Raw genomic sequence first — 13,805 nt, forward strand, 5'->3', positions numbered from 1 at the left:
AAAAGTTTCTATTTCCTCAACTGAGGGTCCGAATAACGTCATATAAACTCTGTTTCTTACCAAATCTCATAGATGTAACTAAAATACCATATCAAATATGTACCGGGCTCCGGAACCAAAATGCGGGCCCAATACCATCAAAATCAACCATTTTTAAATTTCTAAAAACCATTATATTTTCAGTTAAACAATTTTCTTCAAAAATTAATTTCTCGAGCTAGGGATCTTGGAATTCAGTTCCGGGCATACACTCAAGTCCCATATTTTTCTATCGATCCTCCGGGACCATCAAATCACAAGTCTGGGTCTGTTTATCCAAAATGTTGATCGATGTCAACTTAATTTAATTTTAAAGGAAAAATTTAGCATTTTCCTCAAATTTTCACTTAAAGGCTTTTCGTATATGCGCCCAGACTATGCACGCAAATCGAGGAGAGAGAAAAGGAGGTTTAAGGCCTTGGAACATATATTTGACTTCTAAAACAAGAGATGACCTTTTGGATCATCACATTCTCCACCTCTATAACAATAGTTTGTCCTCGAACGGACATAGAAAAGTACCTGAGTCGGTGAAAAGATGGGGATATCCGCTCCGCATATCAGACTCGGACTCCTAGGTAGCTGCCTCAACAGGCTGGCCTCTCCACTACACACAAATAGAAGGGTAACTATTCGTTCTCAACTGACGAACCTACCGGTCTAGAATAGCTACCGACTTCTCCTCGTAGGTCAAATCCTTGTCCAACTGGACAGTGCTGAAGTCTAACATGTGAGAGGGATCGCCGTGATACTTCCAAAGCATGGACACATAAAACACTAGATGCACAGCTGATAAACCTGGCGGCAACGCAAGTCTGTAAGCCACCTCTCCTACTCGATCAAGGATCTCGAAAGGCCGATGAACCTAGGGCTTAACTTGCCCTTCTTCCTAAATCTCATCACGCCCTTCATCGGTGACATCCGAAGCAACACTTTCTCTCCGACCATAAATGCCACATCACGAACCTTATGGTCAGCATAACTCTTCTACCTGGACTAAGCTGTACGAAGTCTATCCTTAATGATCTTAACCTTTTCCAAGGCATCCTGAACTAAATCTGTACCCAACAACCGAGCCTCTCCCGGCTCGAACCACCCAACCATCGACCGACACTGCCTACCATATATTGCCTCAAAGGGAGCCATCTAGATGCTCCACTGATAACTATTGTTGTAGGCAAACTCTACTAATGGCAAGAACTGATCCCAAGAACCTCCAAAGTCAATAACATATGCTCGAAGCATATCCTCCAAAATTTGAATAGTATGCTCGGACTGTCCGTCTGTATGAGGATGAAATGATGTGCTCAACTCGACCCGCGTACCCAAATTACGTTGTAATGCCCTCTAGAAATGCGAGGTAAACTGCGTACCTCAGTTAGAAATGATAGACACGGGCACACCATGAAGATGAACGATCTCCCGAATATAAATCTCTACCAACCGCTCAGAAAAATAGGAAACTGCTATAGGAATGAAATACGCTGCATTAGTCAGCCTATCCACAATAACCCACACTGCATCGAACTTTTTCTAAGTCTGTGGGACTCCAACAACGAAGTCCATAGTGATAAGCTCCCACTTCCACTCAGGAATATCAATCTTCTGAAACATACTACCAGGTCTCTGATGCTCGTACTTTACCTGTTGACAATTCAAACACCGAGGTACATACGCAACAATATCCTTCTTCATCCTCCTCCACCAGTAATGTTGCCGCAAGTCCTGATACATCTTATTAGCGCCCGAAAGAATAGAATACCGGGAACTATGGGCCTCCTCTAGAATCAACTCACGAAGTCCGTCCACATTAGGCACACAAACTCGAACCTGCATCCTTAAAACTCCGTCATCTCCAACTGTAACCTGCTTGGCACTTCGTGCTACACTGTTCTCTAAGGACACGCAAATGAGGATCATCATATTGCCAATCTCTGATATGCTTAAATAATGAAGAACGAGCGACTGTGCAAGCTAGAACACGACTGATCTCAGAAACATCCAACCTCACGAACTGATTGGCTAAAGCCTAAACATCCAAAGCATGCGGTCTCTCATCGACTGGAATATACGCAAGGCTGCCCATACTGGCTGACTTCCTACTAAAAGCATCGACCACTACATTGGGCTTCCCAGGATGATACAAGATGGTGATGTCATAGTCTTTCAATATCTCCGACCACCTCCTCTGCCTCAAATTTAACTCCTTCTGCTTGAACAAGTATTGCAAACTCTTGTGATCCGTGAACACCTCACACTACATGCCATATAATTAATACCTCCAAATCTTCAGCGCATGAACAATGGCTGCTAGCTCCAAATCATGAACTGGATAATTCTTCTCGTGAATCTTCAACTGCCGTGAAGCATATGCAATAACCTTGTCATTCTCCATTAACACCGCATCAAGTCCAATATGAGATGCATCACAATACACTATATTTGGCCCTGAACCTGTGGGCAATACCAACACCGGTGCCATAGTCAAAGCTGACTTGAGCTTCTGAAAGCTCACCTCACACTCGTCCGACCACCTGAACTAGGCACCCTTCGGAGTCAACCTGGTCATCGGGGTTGCTATAGATCAAAACGCTCCACAAATCAGCGGTAATAACCCGCCAAACCCAAGAAACTCCGGATCTCTGTAGCTGATAACTGCCTTAATCCTCTTAGGATCCACCTGAATACCCCCTTCTGATATGTCATGAACCAGGAATGCTACTGAACTTTACCAAAATTCACATTTCGAAAACTTAACATACAATTGACTATCTCTCAGAGTCTGGAGAATGACTCAAACATGCTGGTCGTGCTCCTCTCGACTTTGGGAGTAGATCAAGATATCATCAATGAAAACAATCATAAAGGAATCAAGATAAGTCTTGAACACCCGGTTCATCAAAGACATAAAAGTTGCTGGGGCATTTGTCAACCCAAATGACATCACTAAGAACTCATAATGCCCGTACCTAGTGCGAAAAGCTGTCTTAGGGACATCAGATGCCCTAATCCTTAACTGAAGGTAGCCATTTCTCAAATCAATCTTCGAAAGTTCCTTGGCACCCTAAAGCTGATCAAACAAATTATCAATCCTTGGCAATGGATACTTATTCTTGTTGGTAACTTTGTTCAACTGCTGATAATCTATGCACATCCTCATCGATCCATCCTTCTTCTTAATAAACAACACCGATACACCCCAAGGCGAGACACTAGGTCTAATAAAGCCCTTATCTAGCAGGTCTTGTAACTGTTCTTTCAATTCTTTCAATTCTGGTGAGGCCATACGATATGGCGGAATAGTAATGGGCTGAGTGCCCGGAGCAAAATCAATGCAAAAGTCAATATCCCTGTCGGGTGGCATCCCAGGCAGGTTAGAAGGAAATACCTCGGGAAATTCCTGAACAACTGACAAAGAATCCATACAAGGAACCTCAGCACTAGAATCACAAACATAAGCCAAATAAGCCAAACACCCCTTCTCGACCATACACCGAGCCTTCATATAAGAGATAACCCTACTGGTAGAATAACTAGGGGTCTCTCTCCACTCCAAAAGAGGCAACCCCAGCAAAGCTAAGGTCACGGTCTTGGCGTGACAGTCCAATATGGCATGATAAGGTAATAACCAATCCATCCCCAAAATAACATCAAAGTCTACCATATCGAGAAGTAGGAGATCTACACTAGCCTCAAGACCCCCAATAATAACAACGCACAAATGACAGACACGATCTACCAGCGTGGACACATATACGGGAGCACTCAAAGAATCACGAAGCATAACTAAATATGAAGCAAAATAAGAGGACACATAGGAGTATGTAGACCCCAGATCAAGCAAAACTGAAGCATCTCTACTACAAACCAAAACAATACCTGTGATAACTGCATCAGAGGACTCAGCCTCTGGCCTGGCTAGGAAAGCATATCATCGGGGCTGGGCCCTACCACTCTGAACTACATCCTTGGGATGGCCTCCTGCTGGTTCGCCTCCACCTCTAGCTGCCTGACCTCCACCTCTAACACCTCGACCCCTACCTCTATCTGGCTGAGCAGGTGGTGGAACACCCGGTGCTGGAACCATGGCACGAGAACCCTGATGATGAGAACTGCTCGAGGCTCAAGGGAAAAATCTAGCAATATGCCTCGTATCGCCACAAGTATAACAAGACTTCGGCTGCTAAGACTGTTGACCATTAAACTGACCCTGACGGCCTGAGTAACTACCCTGGAGTGGAGGTGCACTGATAGGAGCTGGTGATGCACTGTAGGGTAGCTGATCAAATACTACATATGAGAACCACGGCCACCTGGAGCACCGTGAGAAGCCTGAAGTTTTGAATGAAACGTCTTGGGAGGATGACCTCTACCAAAAGAATCCCTACCTCCAGGCGAGACACCACTGAATCTGCCAGAATGACGAGGCCTCTTGTCAGACCCTTGACCGTTCCCCCTGAGCTAGAACCATATCAACCCGCCTGGCCACATTGGCCGCATTGGCCGCATCCTGAAAAGAAATCTTGCTCCCTTTCTCCTTAAGCCATATGCAATCTAATAGGCTGAGCGAGTCCCTCAATAAACCTCCTCACCCTCTCTCTCTCTGTGGGGAGTATCAGAAGAACATGACGATCCAAAAAATAAACCTCCTCTAGTACTGGGTGACAGTCAAAGTACCCTGCTGAAGACGCTAGAAACCGCCTGCTGTACTCCTCTCTCTGAGTGACGGGAAGGAACTTCTCGAGAAATAGCTGCGAGAATTGGTCCCAAGTGAGAGCTGGTTACCCAGCTGGTCTGGCCAAACAATAATCTCTCAACCATTTCTTGGCGGAACCTAACACACGGAAAGTAGCAAAGTCGACCCCATTGGTCTCCATTATCCCCATCTTCCGTAGAACCTCATGACAACTATCCAAATAGTCCTTGGGATCCTCTGAATATGTACCGCCATAGGTATTAGTGAAAAGCTTGGTAAACCTATCCAACCTCCACAAAGCATCTGAAGACATAGCTGACCCATCACCGGTCTGAGCTACAAAACCCGCTGGAACTACCCCAACTGGTTGAGCTACTAGACTCTAAAACTAGGGAGCCACCTGCTCCGAAGTGCGAGTAATGGGAGTTTGTGCTCCTCCCCAGCCTGAGAGACGGTTGGTGCTATAGGAAGTATGCCTGCCTGAGTGACACTCTCCATAAAGCCCACTAGACGGACTAGAGCATCTTGGAGTACCGGGGTAGCGATGAACCCCTATGGAATCTGAGCTGGGTCCGCTGGAACTATCTGCGCCGGGACCTCATCATCAAACTCTATTTGAGGCTCCGCCGCTGGTGCTGCTGCTCTAGGCTGAGCCCTGCCCCTGCCTCAGCCTCTAGCACGGTCTCAGCCTCATCCTCTGCCCCTTGTAGGAGCTGCCGCTAGGGGGCTCGAGCTACTGATCAATTGATGAAGCCGTACATGTTCTCGCCATCTGCGAAAGCACGGAGTAGAAGTTCAATGAGCATTGAGAAAGCAAATTGCACGATAGAGAAGAATAAATGTGAAGTTATTCTTAAACTCTGTAGCATCTGGGGATAAGCACAGACGTCTTCGTACCGATCCCACAGACTCTACTAAGCTTCTCCGTGAATTGTGAGGCCTAAGCAACCTAGAGCTCTGATACCAACTTGTCACGACCCGAATTTTCCACCGTCAGGACCGTGATGGCGCCTAACATTTTACCTGCTAGAAAAGCAAATGTGCACAACATCACCCTTCGTGCTTTATCACTCCTTCTCACCATATGAATAATAGAAATGTGCACGACATCACCCTTCATGCTTTATCTCTCTTCCTCACCGTATGCATCAATGTAAATGTAAATGTACACGGCATCACCCTTCGTGTTTTATCACTCTTCCTCACCATATGCATAAGTATGAATGTGCACGACATCACCCTTCGTGCTTTATCACTCTTTTCTCATCCAAGCAGTAGAAACAATAACATCCCAACAAGGGAATCAACAATAGAAACAATAACATCCCGGCAAGGGAATCAACAATAGAAACAATAATATCCCGGCGAGGGGAATCAACAATAGAATATCATAAGTCTTGTTCAACATGGATAATCAGCAATTTAAGCATGAACAATACATAATAAGAGTCACAACAGTTATAGTATAAGACTCACTTGCATGCTCGACACCAACGTATATATACTCGTCACTTCACCTATACGTCGTACTCGATACTAACACGTAGCAAATAAGACAACAACACATATTCCCTCAAGCTAAGGTTAGACCAAACACTTACCTCGATTCCACGACCAAATTCAAGCCTCAAATACCACTTTCCCCTTAGTTTCCACTTCCAATCTGCCCGAATCTATTCATAATATATTTATTAACATTAATTGAAGCCAAGAAACCAATTCAAATGAAAAATTATGGATTTCCCAACATTCTTCCCAAAAGGTCAAAACCCGACCACGGGCACGCTTCTTCAAAACTCGAAGTTCGGACAAAAACCCGATTACCCATTCACCCTGAGCCCGGATATGTAATTAGTTTCAAAATCCGACCCAAATCGAGGTCTAAATTTCGAAATTAGCAAAATCCCCAATTTCTCCAAATTCCTTAATTTCTACCCTTAAAGAACAAGATTTAGGCCTTCAAATATAATGGGTGTTGATGGAAAATTGAAGAGTTGAGTTTAAGAACACAAACCTATGATTGGTGTTGAATCCCCACTTCAAAAATCGCCCAAGGTCGGATTCTATGGAAGAAGATATGAAATTTTGGTCTAATCCCGACCTAGGTACTATTTTAAAATCACTGGACAGGTCTTCTTTGTGTTCGCGAGAAGCCTGTCACGTTCGCGAAGCAGTGGTCCTATTAACCTTCGCGTTCGCGAAGGTATTACCCCCTAACCTTCGCGTTCGCGAGCCACTGGCAGCGTTCGCGTAGTGTATCAATCCCCTCCCCTAGGTCCCTGCCAAAATGGCCTTCGTGTCACGATAGCTAGGTCGCGTGTGCGAAAGACAACACCCCTAATGCTCCGCGTTCACGACCTGTGGCTCGCGTTCGCGTTGAAGGAATTTTCCTTCAGACAATTTTACTCTTCGCGTTCACGAGAGTTCCTTCGCGGACGCGAAGAAGGTTACATCTGTGCACCTGCAACAACAAAATAGCAGAAATCTCTATATCCAAAACACCCCGTGGCCTATCCAAAACACACTGGATCCCTCGGGGTTCCAAACCAAACATGCACACAAGTCTAAAAACATCATATGGACTCACGTGATAAAATCGCCAAAATAACACCTAGAACTACGAAACTAGCATCAAAATCAATGAAAATTTCAAGAACTCTTAAAGTTTCTATTTTTACAACCGAGGGTCCGAATCACGTCATATAAACTCTGTTTCTTACCAAATCTCACAGATGTAACTGAAATACTACATCAAACATGTACCAGGTTCTAAAACTAAAATACGGGCCCGATACCATCAAAATCAAGCATTTTTAAATTTTTAAAAACCATTATATTTTCAATTAAACAATTTTCTTTAAAAATTCATTTCTCGAAATTCAATTCCGGGTATACGCCCAAGTCCCATATTTTTCTACGGACCCTCCGGGACCGTCAAATTACGGGTCTGGGTCCGTTTACCTAAAATTTTGACGAAAGTCAACTTAATTCAATTTTAAAGGCAAAATTTAGCATTTTTCTCAAATTTTCACGTAGAGGCTTTCCGGATATCCGCCCGGATTGCGCACACAAATAGAGGAGAGACAAAAGGAGGTTTTTAACGCCTCGAAACACAGATTTGAATTCTAAAACAAGAGATGACTTTTTGGGTCATCACATTTCTGCCCAGCAATTTTCGCACCTACGGTGCCTTGGCCGCATCTATGGTCCCGCACTTGCGGAAAAATCCTCGCAGATGCGCATCCCCCTTACCTGGCCAAGCTCCGCATCTGCAGACCAAAAGGACCTCTTCTTCGAGCCTTCTGCACCTGCGACTACTACCAAAACTTCCCCACCTACGAATGGCTGGGTTGCCCTCAATTGTTCTCTTCTACGGCTCATGTCTCGCACCTGTGGCTGTCCAAGCACATGTGACATTATGATACTGACTGGGAGCTTCAGCTGTTGCTCCCAATTTTCAACTTGTTCCGAGCCTCGTCTGATTAACCCTTGGGGCGCCCGGGGCCCCGTCCGAATGTACCCACAAGTTTGGAATCACAAAACGGACTTGCTCGAACTCTCGGAACGCTCGAAACAACATTAAAACTAAGAATCACACCCCAAAACCAATTGAATCAAACTCATGAACTTCAAGTTCTTCAATTTACTTCCAATGCGCCGAAACGTACTTAAACTACTTGGAATGACACCAAATTTTGTGTGCAAGTCTTAAATCATATTACGGAACTATCCCCGGTCTCGGAATTTTTTTGGACCTCGATAACACCAAAACCCACTCCAAACCAAATTTAAAGAACTTCTAAAACCTTCTAAGAACCGACATTCAATATTCGGCACCAAAACGCTCCGGGTCATTCAAAACTCGATCCGAACGTACGCCAAATCCGAAACCATCATACTAATCTATTGGAACCGTCAAATCCCAATTCTGAGGTCATTCACTCCAAATGTTGACCGAAGTCAAACATGACCTTTTTAGCCAACCTTATGGAACCAAGTGTTCCGATTTCAACCTGAACCCTTCCATATCCCGAACTAACCATCCCCGCAAGTCATAAAATAGTAAAAACATGTATAGAAAATCTTATTTAGGGGGACGAGGTTCTAGAAAGCAAAACGACCAGTCGGGTCGTTACATATACATTCTACAACAACACAACTACACTCCTATATCAAATAAGTTGGAGTACACTATATAAAATTCTCATTGGATATTTAATTCAGTTAAATTTTTTTCAGACCAATATTATGCAAAATAAAAACAAAAATAAAGTATTAAAAGTTTTCTTTCTTTGTAACTTCCAAAACTTTTTTATAGTCATTCCTTTGTATGCCTCATTTCAGTGAGAACCTAAATAACTTTCTATATTTATTAATTAACAGAGAAATTTATGGATTCTACACTCGAAATAAAATAAGTACAAAATGTAATATAATTTTTACAACGATAATGTAAAATTGAACATAAGAAAAATGCTTGAAGCAGGAAAGGGGGCCCGATGCATGAAATATCTTGTATTTACGTAAGGTTCGGAGAAGAGTCGCACCTATGAAATGTGATGTCGACAACCTACCCTAATACAAGCATTAATGGCTACTTCCACTGTTCGAACTCGTAACCGCCTAAAAAAATAACCGTATTATTGTTCCAAAGCCCCCTTCAACGATAATGTGAAATGGATCATGAGAAAAAACTCTTGAAGGAGAAGAAGTGAATTTTAATAGCACAGCAAGCATTTCATTAATTAAACATCAAAATAACACACATCTCCTAATCATCACGATTTCGACGCACCAACAACTCACACAGGAAGCAACAATGCAACTCACAAAGGAAACAAAAAGACCCAATATTGGGTTCTAATCAGAAGTGGATTTAGAATTTGGGTTTTACTTTTAAGCTTTTTAGTATTAAACTTATTATATTCATAAAATCATAAGTTCCGACTTACTATTTATTGCAATTTACATATGTATATTTATACTTCGCATTAAAAATAGTAGATTCAGATAAACTCAATGCCCAAATGCTCCATTCGCCTCTGGGTTCTTAATACTCTTGTTATATCGTCCAGCTCCAAATGCAAGTTCATTCCAATTTTATCAGATGCCACTATAGAGATGACTCCAAATATTCAATGCTAGGTGTGTAATAGAATATATAATTGCTGTTACTCATATGGTTCTAAGTCATCCTTACCTCATAAGCTAATTTATAAGATTAAATATGGCCTAAAGTTAAAAAATAACTATAAAAAATATCCTTAAAAAGTGAAATTAATTAGTAACCACACAGACTTTAACCAATATGACAATTCTTAACCAAAGTCACAACTAATACTTATAAAAAGCCTAACAAAAACCTTCTAAAAGGAAAACACTACAAGAGTAAATTACATTACAACTCTTTTAGCTACTTCTTGTCTCTAGATTTTTAGCTATGGAATCCTCAACCAAAAGCCAAATACCAACACAAACAGAAGAAGAGCGTAACTGCACATATGCCATGCAACTATTGACATCTTCAGTCCTCCCCTTTGTATTAAATTCAACAGTCCAATTGGAAGTTTTTGAAATATTAGCCAAAGCTAATGACACTAAACTTTCAGCTTCTCAAATTGTTACTCAAATTCCAAACTGCAAGAATCCTGATGCTGCTACTATGTTGGATAGGATGCTTTTTGTCTTGGCTAGTTACTCATTGTTTACTTGTTCCATTGTTGAGGAAGAAAATGGTGGATCGAAAAGAGTGTATGGTTTGTCACAAGTGGGAAAATTCTTTGTTAGAGATGAAGATGGTGCATCAATGGGGCCACTTTTGGCTTTGCTTCAAGATAAAGTATTCATTAACAGCTGGTAAGTTTTGTGGGAGGTGGAATAAAATAATATCACGTTTGATGGGATAATGTGAAATAAGATGAGTTATCCACAATTAACTCTGAAACTAAATTTATACTATGTTTGGTTGACCTATAAATTTATCGTGGAATAAATTTATACCATCAACTAAACATAGTATAAATTGAGTACCAAACTTTGGAGCATTATTAAGGCGTCGAAGCCATTAGATATATACTTTCAAGATGAAAGCTCAAAAAAATGTTTTAAGTTACGGCACCAGAATAAAGAAATACATCTATAGATAAAAAGTTAATAATTATTTATTCTCTCAACTTAACTAATTCATAAGCCATTTAGATAAATTTGATTCTTAGATTGACCTTAATTTAGTTTAATCGTACGTGGGAGTTGAGGAAATCTATGTTGTACTAAATACTTCTCGAAGATGTTGGTCCTTTTATTTTTATTTATTATTCTATAGTGTAAAAGTTATATATCATGTGTGGTCTTTGTTACGTGACACAATTTGACCAACTTCTCACTAAATATATGATGTGAAATAATGTTAAAAAAATAAAATATAAAATCGAAAACTATATTAAAATGATATTAATCTCTTTTTTTTAAAATGAGGCACGACAAAATTAGATCATATATGACTCTCTTTCTAATTTTAAATTACAAGTTCGAATTAAAAGATGCAGTTCTTGAAGGAGAAGTTCCATTTGACAGGGTACATGGTGTATGTGCATTTGAATATTCAAAATCGGACCCAAAATTCAATGATGTTTTCAACAAGGCGATGATCAATCACACTACTGTAGTTATGAAAAAAATACTTGAAAATTACAAAGGTTTCGAGAACCTTAAAACTTTGGTTGATGTTGGAGGTGGTCTTGGAATTAACCTCAAGATGATTGCATCTAAATACCCCACAATTAAGGGCACTAATTTTGATTTGCCACATGTTGTTCAACATGCCCCTTCCTATCCTGGAACCTTGATCTCATTCTTGTTTTATTGTTTACTTTACTTTGACAATCTGGTCCAACACTAGTTAAATTTACTTAATTCACATCATGAAAAATCGTTAGATATTTCCCTTAGCTTATATACATTGAAATGCTAAATATTACTCCTATTATAGCTTTTAGCTTCAAACGTAGACATAAAGGAAGTGAGTCACAGTCAGAGGCGTATCTAGGTTAAGGGATATTAGTTCACGTGAACTCATGCTCTACTCTCTAAACCATGTATAATAAAGTTATATTTCTTCAATAATACATAAATATATGTGCGTGCACCCATGCATAAAGATTTCTTTGGTGCAATTATTATTGGGTGTACCTCTATAAGTAAAATTGGCGGCTTAAATTCCACTCTGGGTGGTCATATTTTTGGCACGAAGTATAGATATATATGTGAAAATCACTAAAATTTCAAAAAGAATGTAATTTTGAACCTATAATTTCAAAAGTGTAGTGAGTTTATGGTAAGAGACTAAAGTTAAACACTCAAATGTAAAGGTCTAGATCCACCCCATCATAACAGTACACTCCTCCTCTTGAAATTCTGGATCCGCCTCTGGTCACAGTAATGTCATATTACATGATTATGCAATTACATCAAACTGAATTAAACCTTATCTAAAATGGTAGAGCTTTATCGACAGATATAAGATTTTCTTGTACATATACAATCAATTCTTAACTTGAATTAAGTTTGTGATCATAATATTGCAGGGGTGGAACATGTCGGGGGAGATATGTTTGAAAGTGTTCCAGAAGGAGATGCTATTTTTATGAAGGTACGTCCAAATCTTTGAGGAGTTGAATAGGCTTAGCAGAAGAAGTAATAAAGGGCATCTCTTTTGTGAAATGTCAAATAATTTTAAAATCAATTAAGCTTACCAAAATGTCTAATATTTGGATGTGGAGGAAGTCATCAATAGAAGTTGCAAAAGGTATTTGTTGGTTTTGGCTATTCTTTTTCTTCCTGAGGTCTAGCTATTCTGGGCACCCTTCCTAGAAGTTGGCCTGGAACTCTAGATGCTCATAGATTGTAGTAAGTTTTTGTTTGTTATGGTAATATTCACGGTTTATTACCAAAAGTAAATAAGTCTAGTTTTATTAATTTGGAACGGGGGGGGGGGGAGGGGAATTCGGGGAGGGGGAGTAATAACATGCCAAAACGACTTCTATTTTATGAGGATGGTGTCTGGGTTAGCTTGCATGCGTATGAGTATGGTGTCCGATTTAGCTTGCATGAGCCTCGACTAATTCTATTGGGTACCTGCTACCTCGCATCAATACGGGTACCATGTAATTCTGCCTACCAAATCTTAGACAGATGAGAAGAAACCAACTAGTTTTTTTTTCCTCCACTAAAATAACGTGCCACAACGACTAATAATTGTTTGTTTCTTAATGAAGTGGATTCTTCACGACTGGAGTGATAGTCACAACCTCAAGTTGCTAAAGAACTGCTACAAGGCTCTACCAGACAATGGAAAGGTGATTGTTGTTGAGGCCATTCTACCAGTGAAACCAGACACTGACACAGCTGTGGTTGGCGTCTTGCAATGTGATTTGATCGTGATGGCTCAATATCCTGGAGGCAAAGAGCGATCTGAACAGGAGTTTAGAGCCTTGGCTACTGAAACCGGATTCAAAGGCGTTAACTTAATATGTTGTATCTGTAATTTTTGGGTCATGGAATTCTGCAAGTAGATTTCTACTGTGCGTTAAGTTTCTACTCTAAGTATAAATTTATGGCAGTCTGGTACTGGAATTGCAGCTTAGTCCAGATTGAATGTTGATATTCCCAATAATATTTCTATTATTTCCCTTGTTTGTTTCTTTTGTATAAAAGGATGTTATTTTGAGTATTGGTAAACATATTTTCTAGGATATAAATTTTAACTTTCTCCAATTTTATATTGATATTCCTAGTAAGATTTATATGTCACGTGTCTCTGGTATAAGAATAGTTTCAATATACACAGACAGGCACTTGCGAAAGCATCTGTCTTGGAAGTTAGTTTCCTCACCATCTTAGTGGGACTAAGAGGGCTGCGATTGACAAAGTAGGGGGAGATGAATCTTGTCCATATTCATTTTATCGTACTCGAAGGAGTGGTGACTTGAGAGTACATACCAGATGAAATGATGGTAGCTCCATACGGGGGATTGTCTGGATGCATTAACTAGAAATTGGTGACTAAAATTGC

At 40.6% G+C, this 13,805-nt stretch overlaps 1 protein-coding gene across 1 annotated transcript; it reads left to right on the forward strand.

The window, feature by feature from the left end:
• The first annotated feature begins 10,091 nt into the window (after positions 1-10,091).
• Positions 10,092-13,491, forward strand: LOC104247907 (cathecol O-methyltransferase 1-like). The gene is made up of 4 exons (XM_070153084.1): positions 10,092-10,591; positions 11,309-11,598; positions 12,319-12,383; positions 13,009-13,491. Exons 1-4 carry the CDS (start codon positions 10,176-10,178, stop codon positions 13,303-13,305), a joined length of 1,068 nt encoding a protein of 355 aa, XP_070009185.1. The 5' UTR covers positions 10,092-10,175; the 3' UTR covers positions 13,306-13,491.
• Positions 13,492-13,805: the final 314 nt, after the last annotated feature.

This window comes from Nicotiana sylvestris, chromosome 8 (genome assembly GCF_000393655.2).
Source record: "Nicotiana sylvestris chromosome 8, ASM39365v2, whole genome shotgun sequence".
Taxonomy (NCBI): domain Eukaryota; kingdom Viridiplantae; phylum Streptophyta; class Magnoliopsida; order Solanales; family Solanaceae; genus Nicotiana; species Nicotiana sylvestris.

What these genes read in the sequence shown, in the direction of transcription:
- LOC104247907 (XM_070153084.1), top strand. Translation starts at nt 10,176, where the DNA reads ATGGAATCCTCAACCAAAAGCCAAATACCAACACAAACAGAAGAAGAG. An exon ending in AAAGTATTCATTAACAGCTG is followed by an intron (nt 10,592 to 11,308) that starts GTAAGTTTTGTG and finishes TCCATTTGACAG; the next exon opens with GGTACATGGTGTATGTGCAT. An exon ending in GATCTCATTCTTGTTTTATT is followed by an intron (nt 11,599 to 12,318) that starts GTTTACTTTACT and finishes ATAATATTGCAG; the next exon opens with GGGTGGAACATGTCGGGGGA.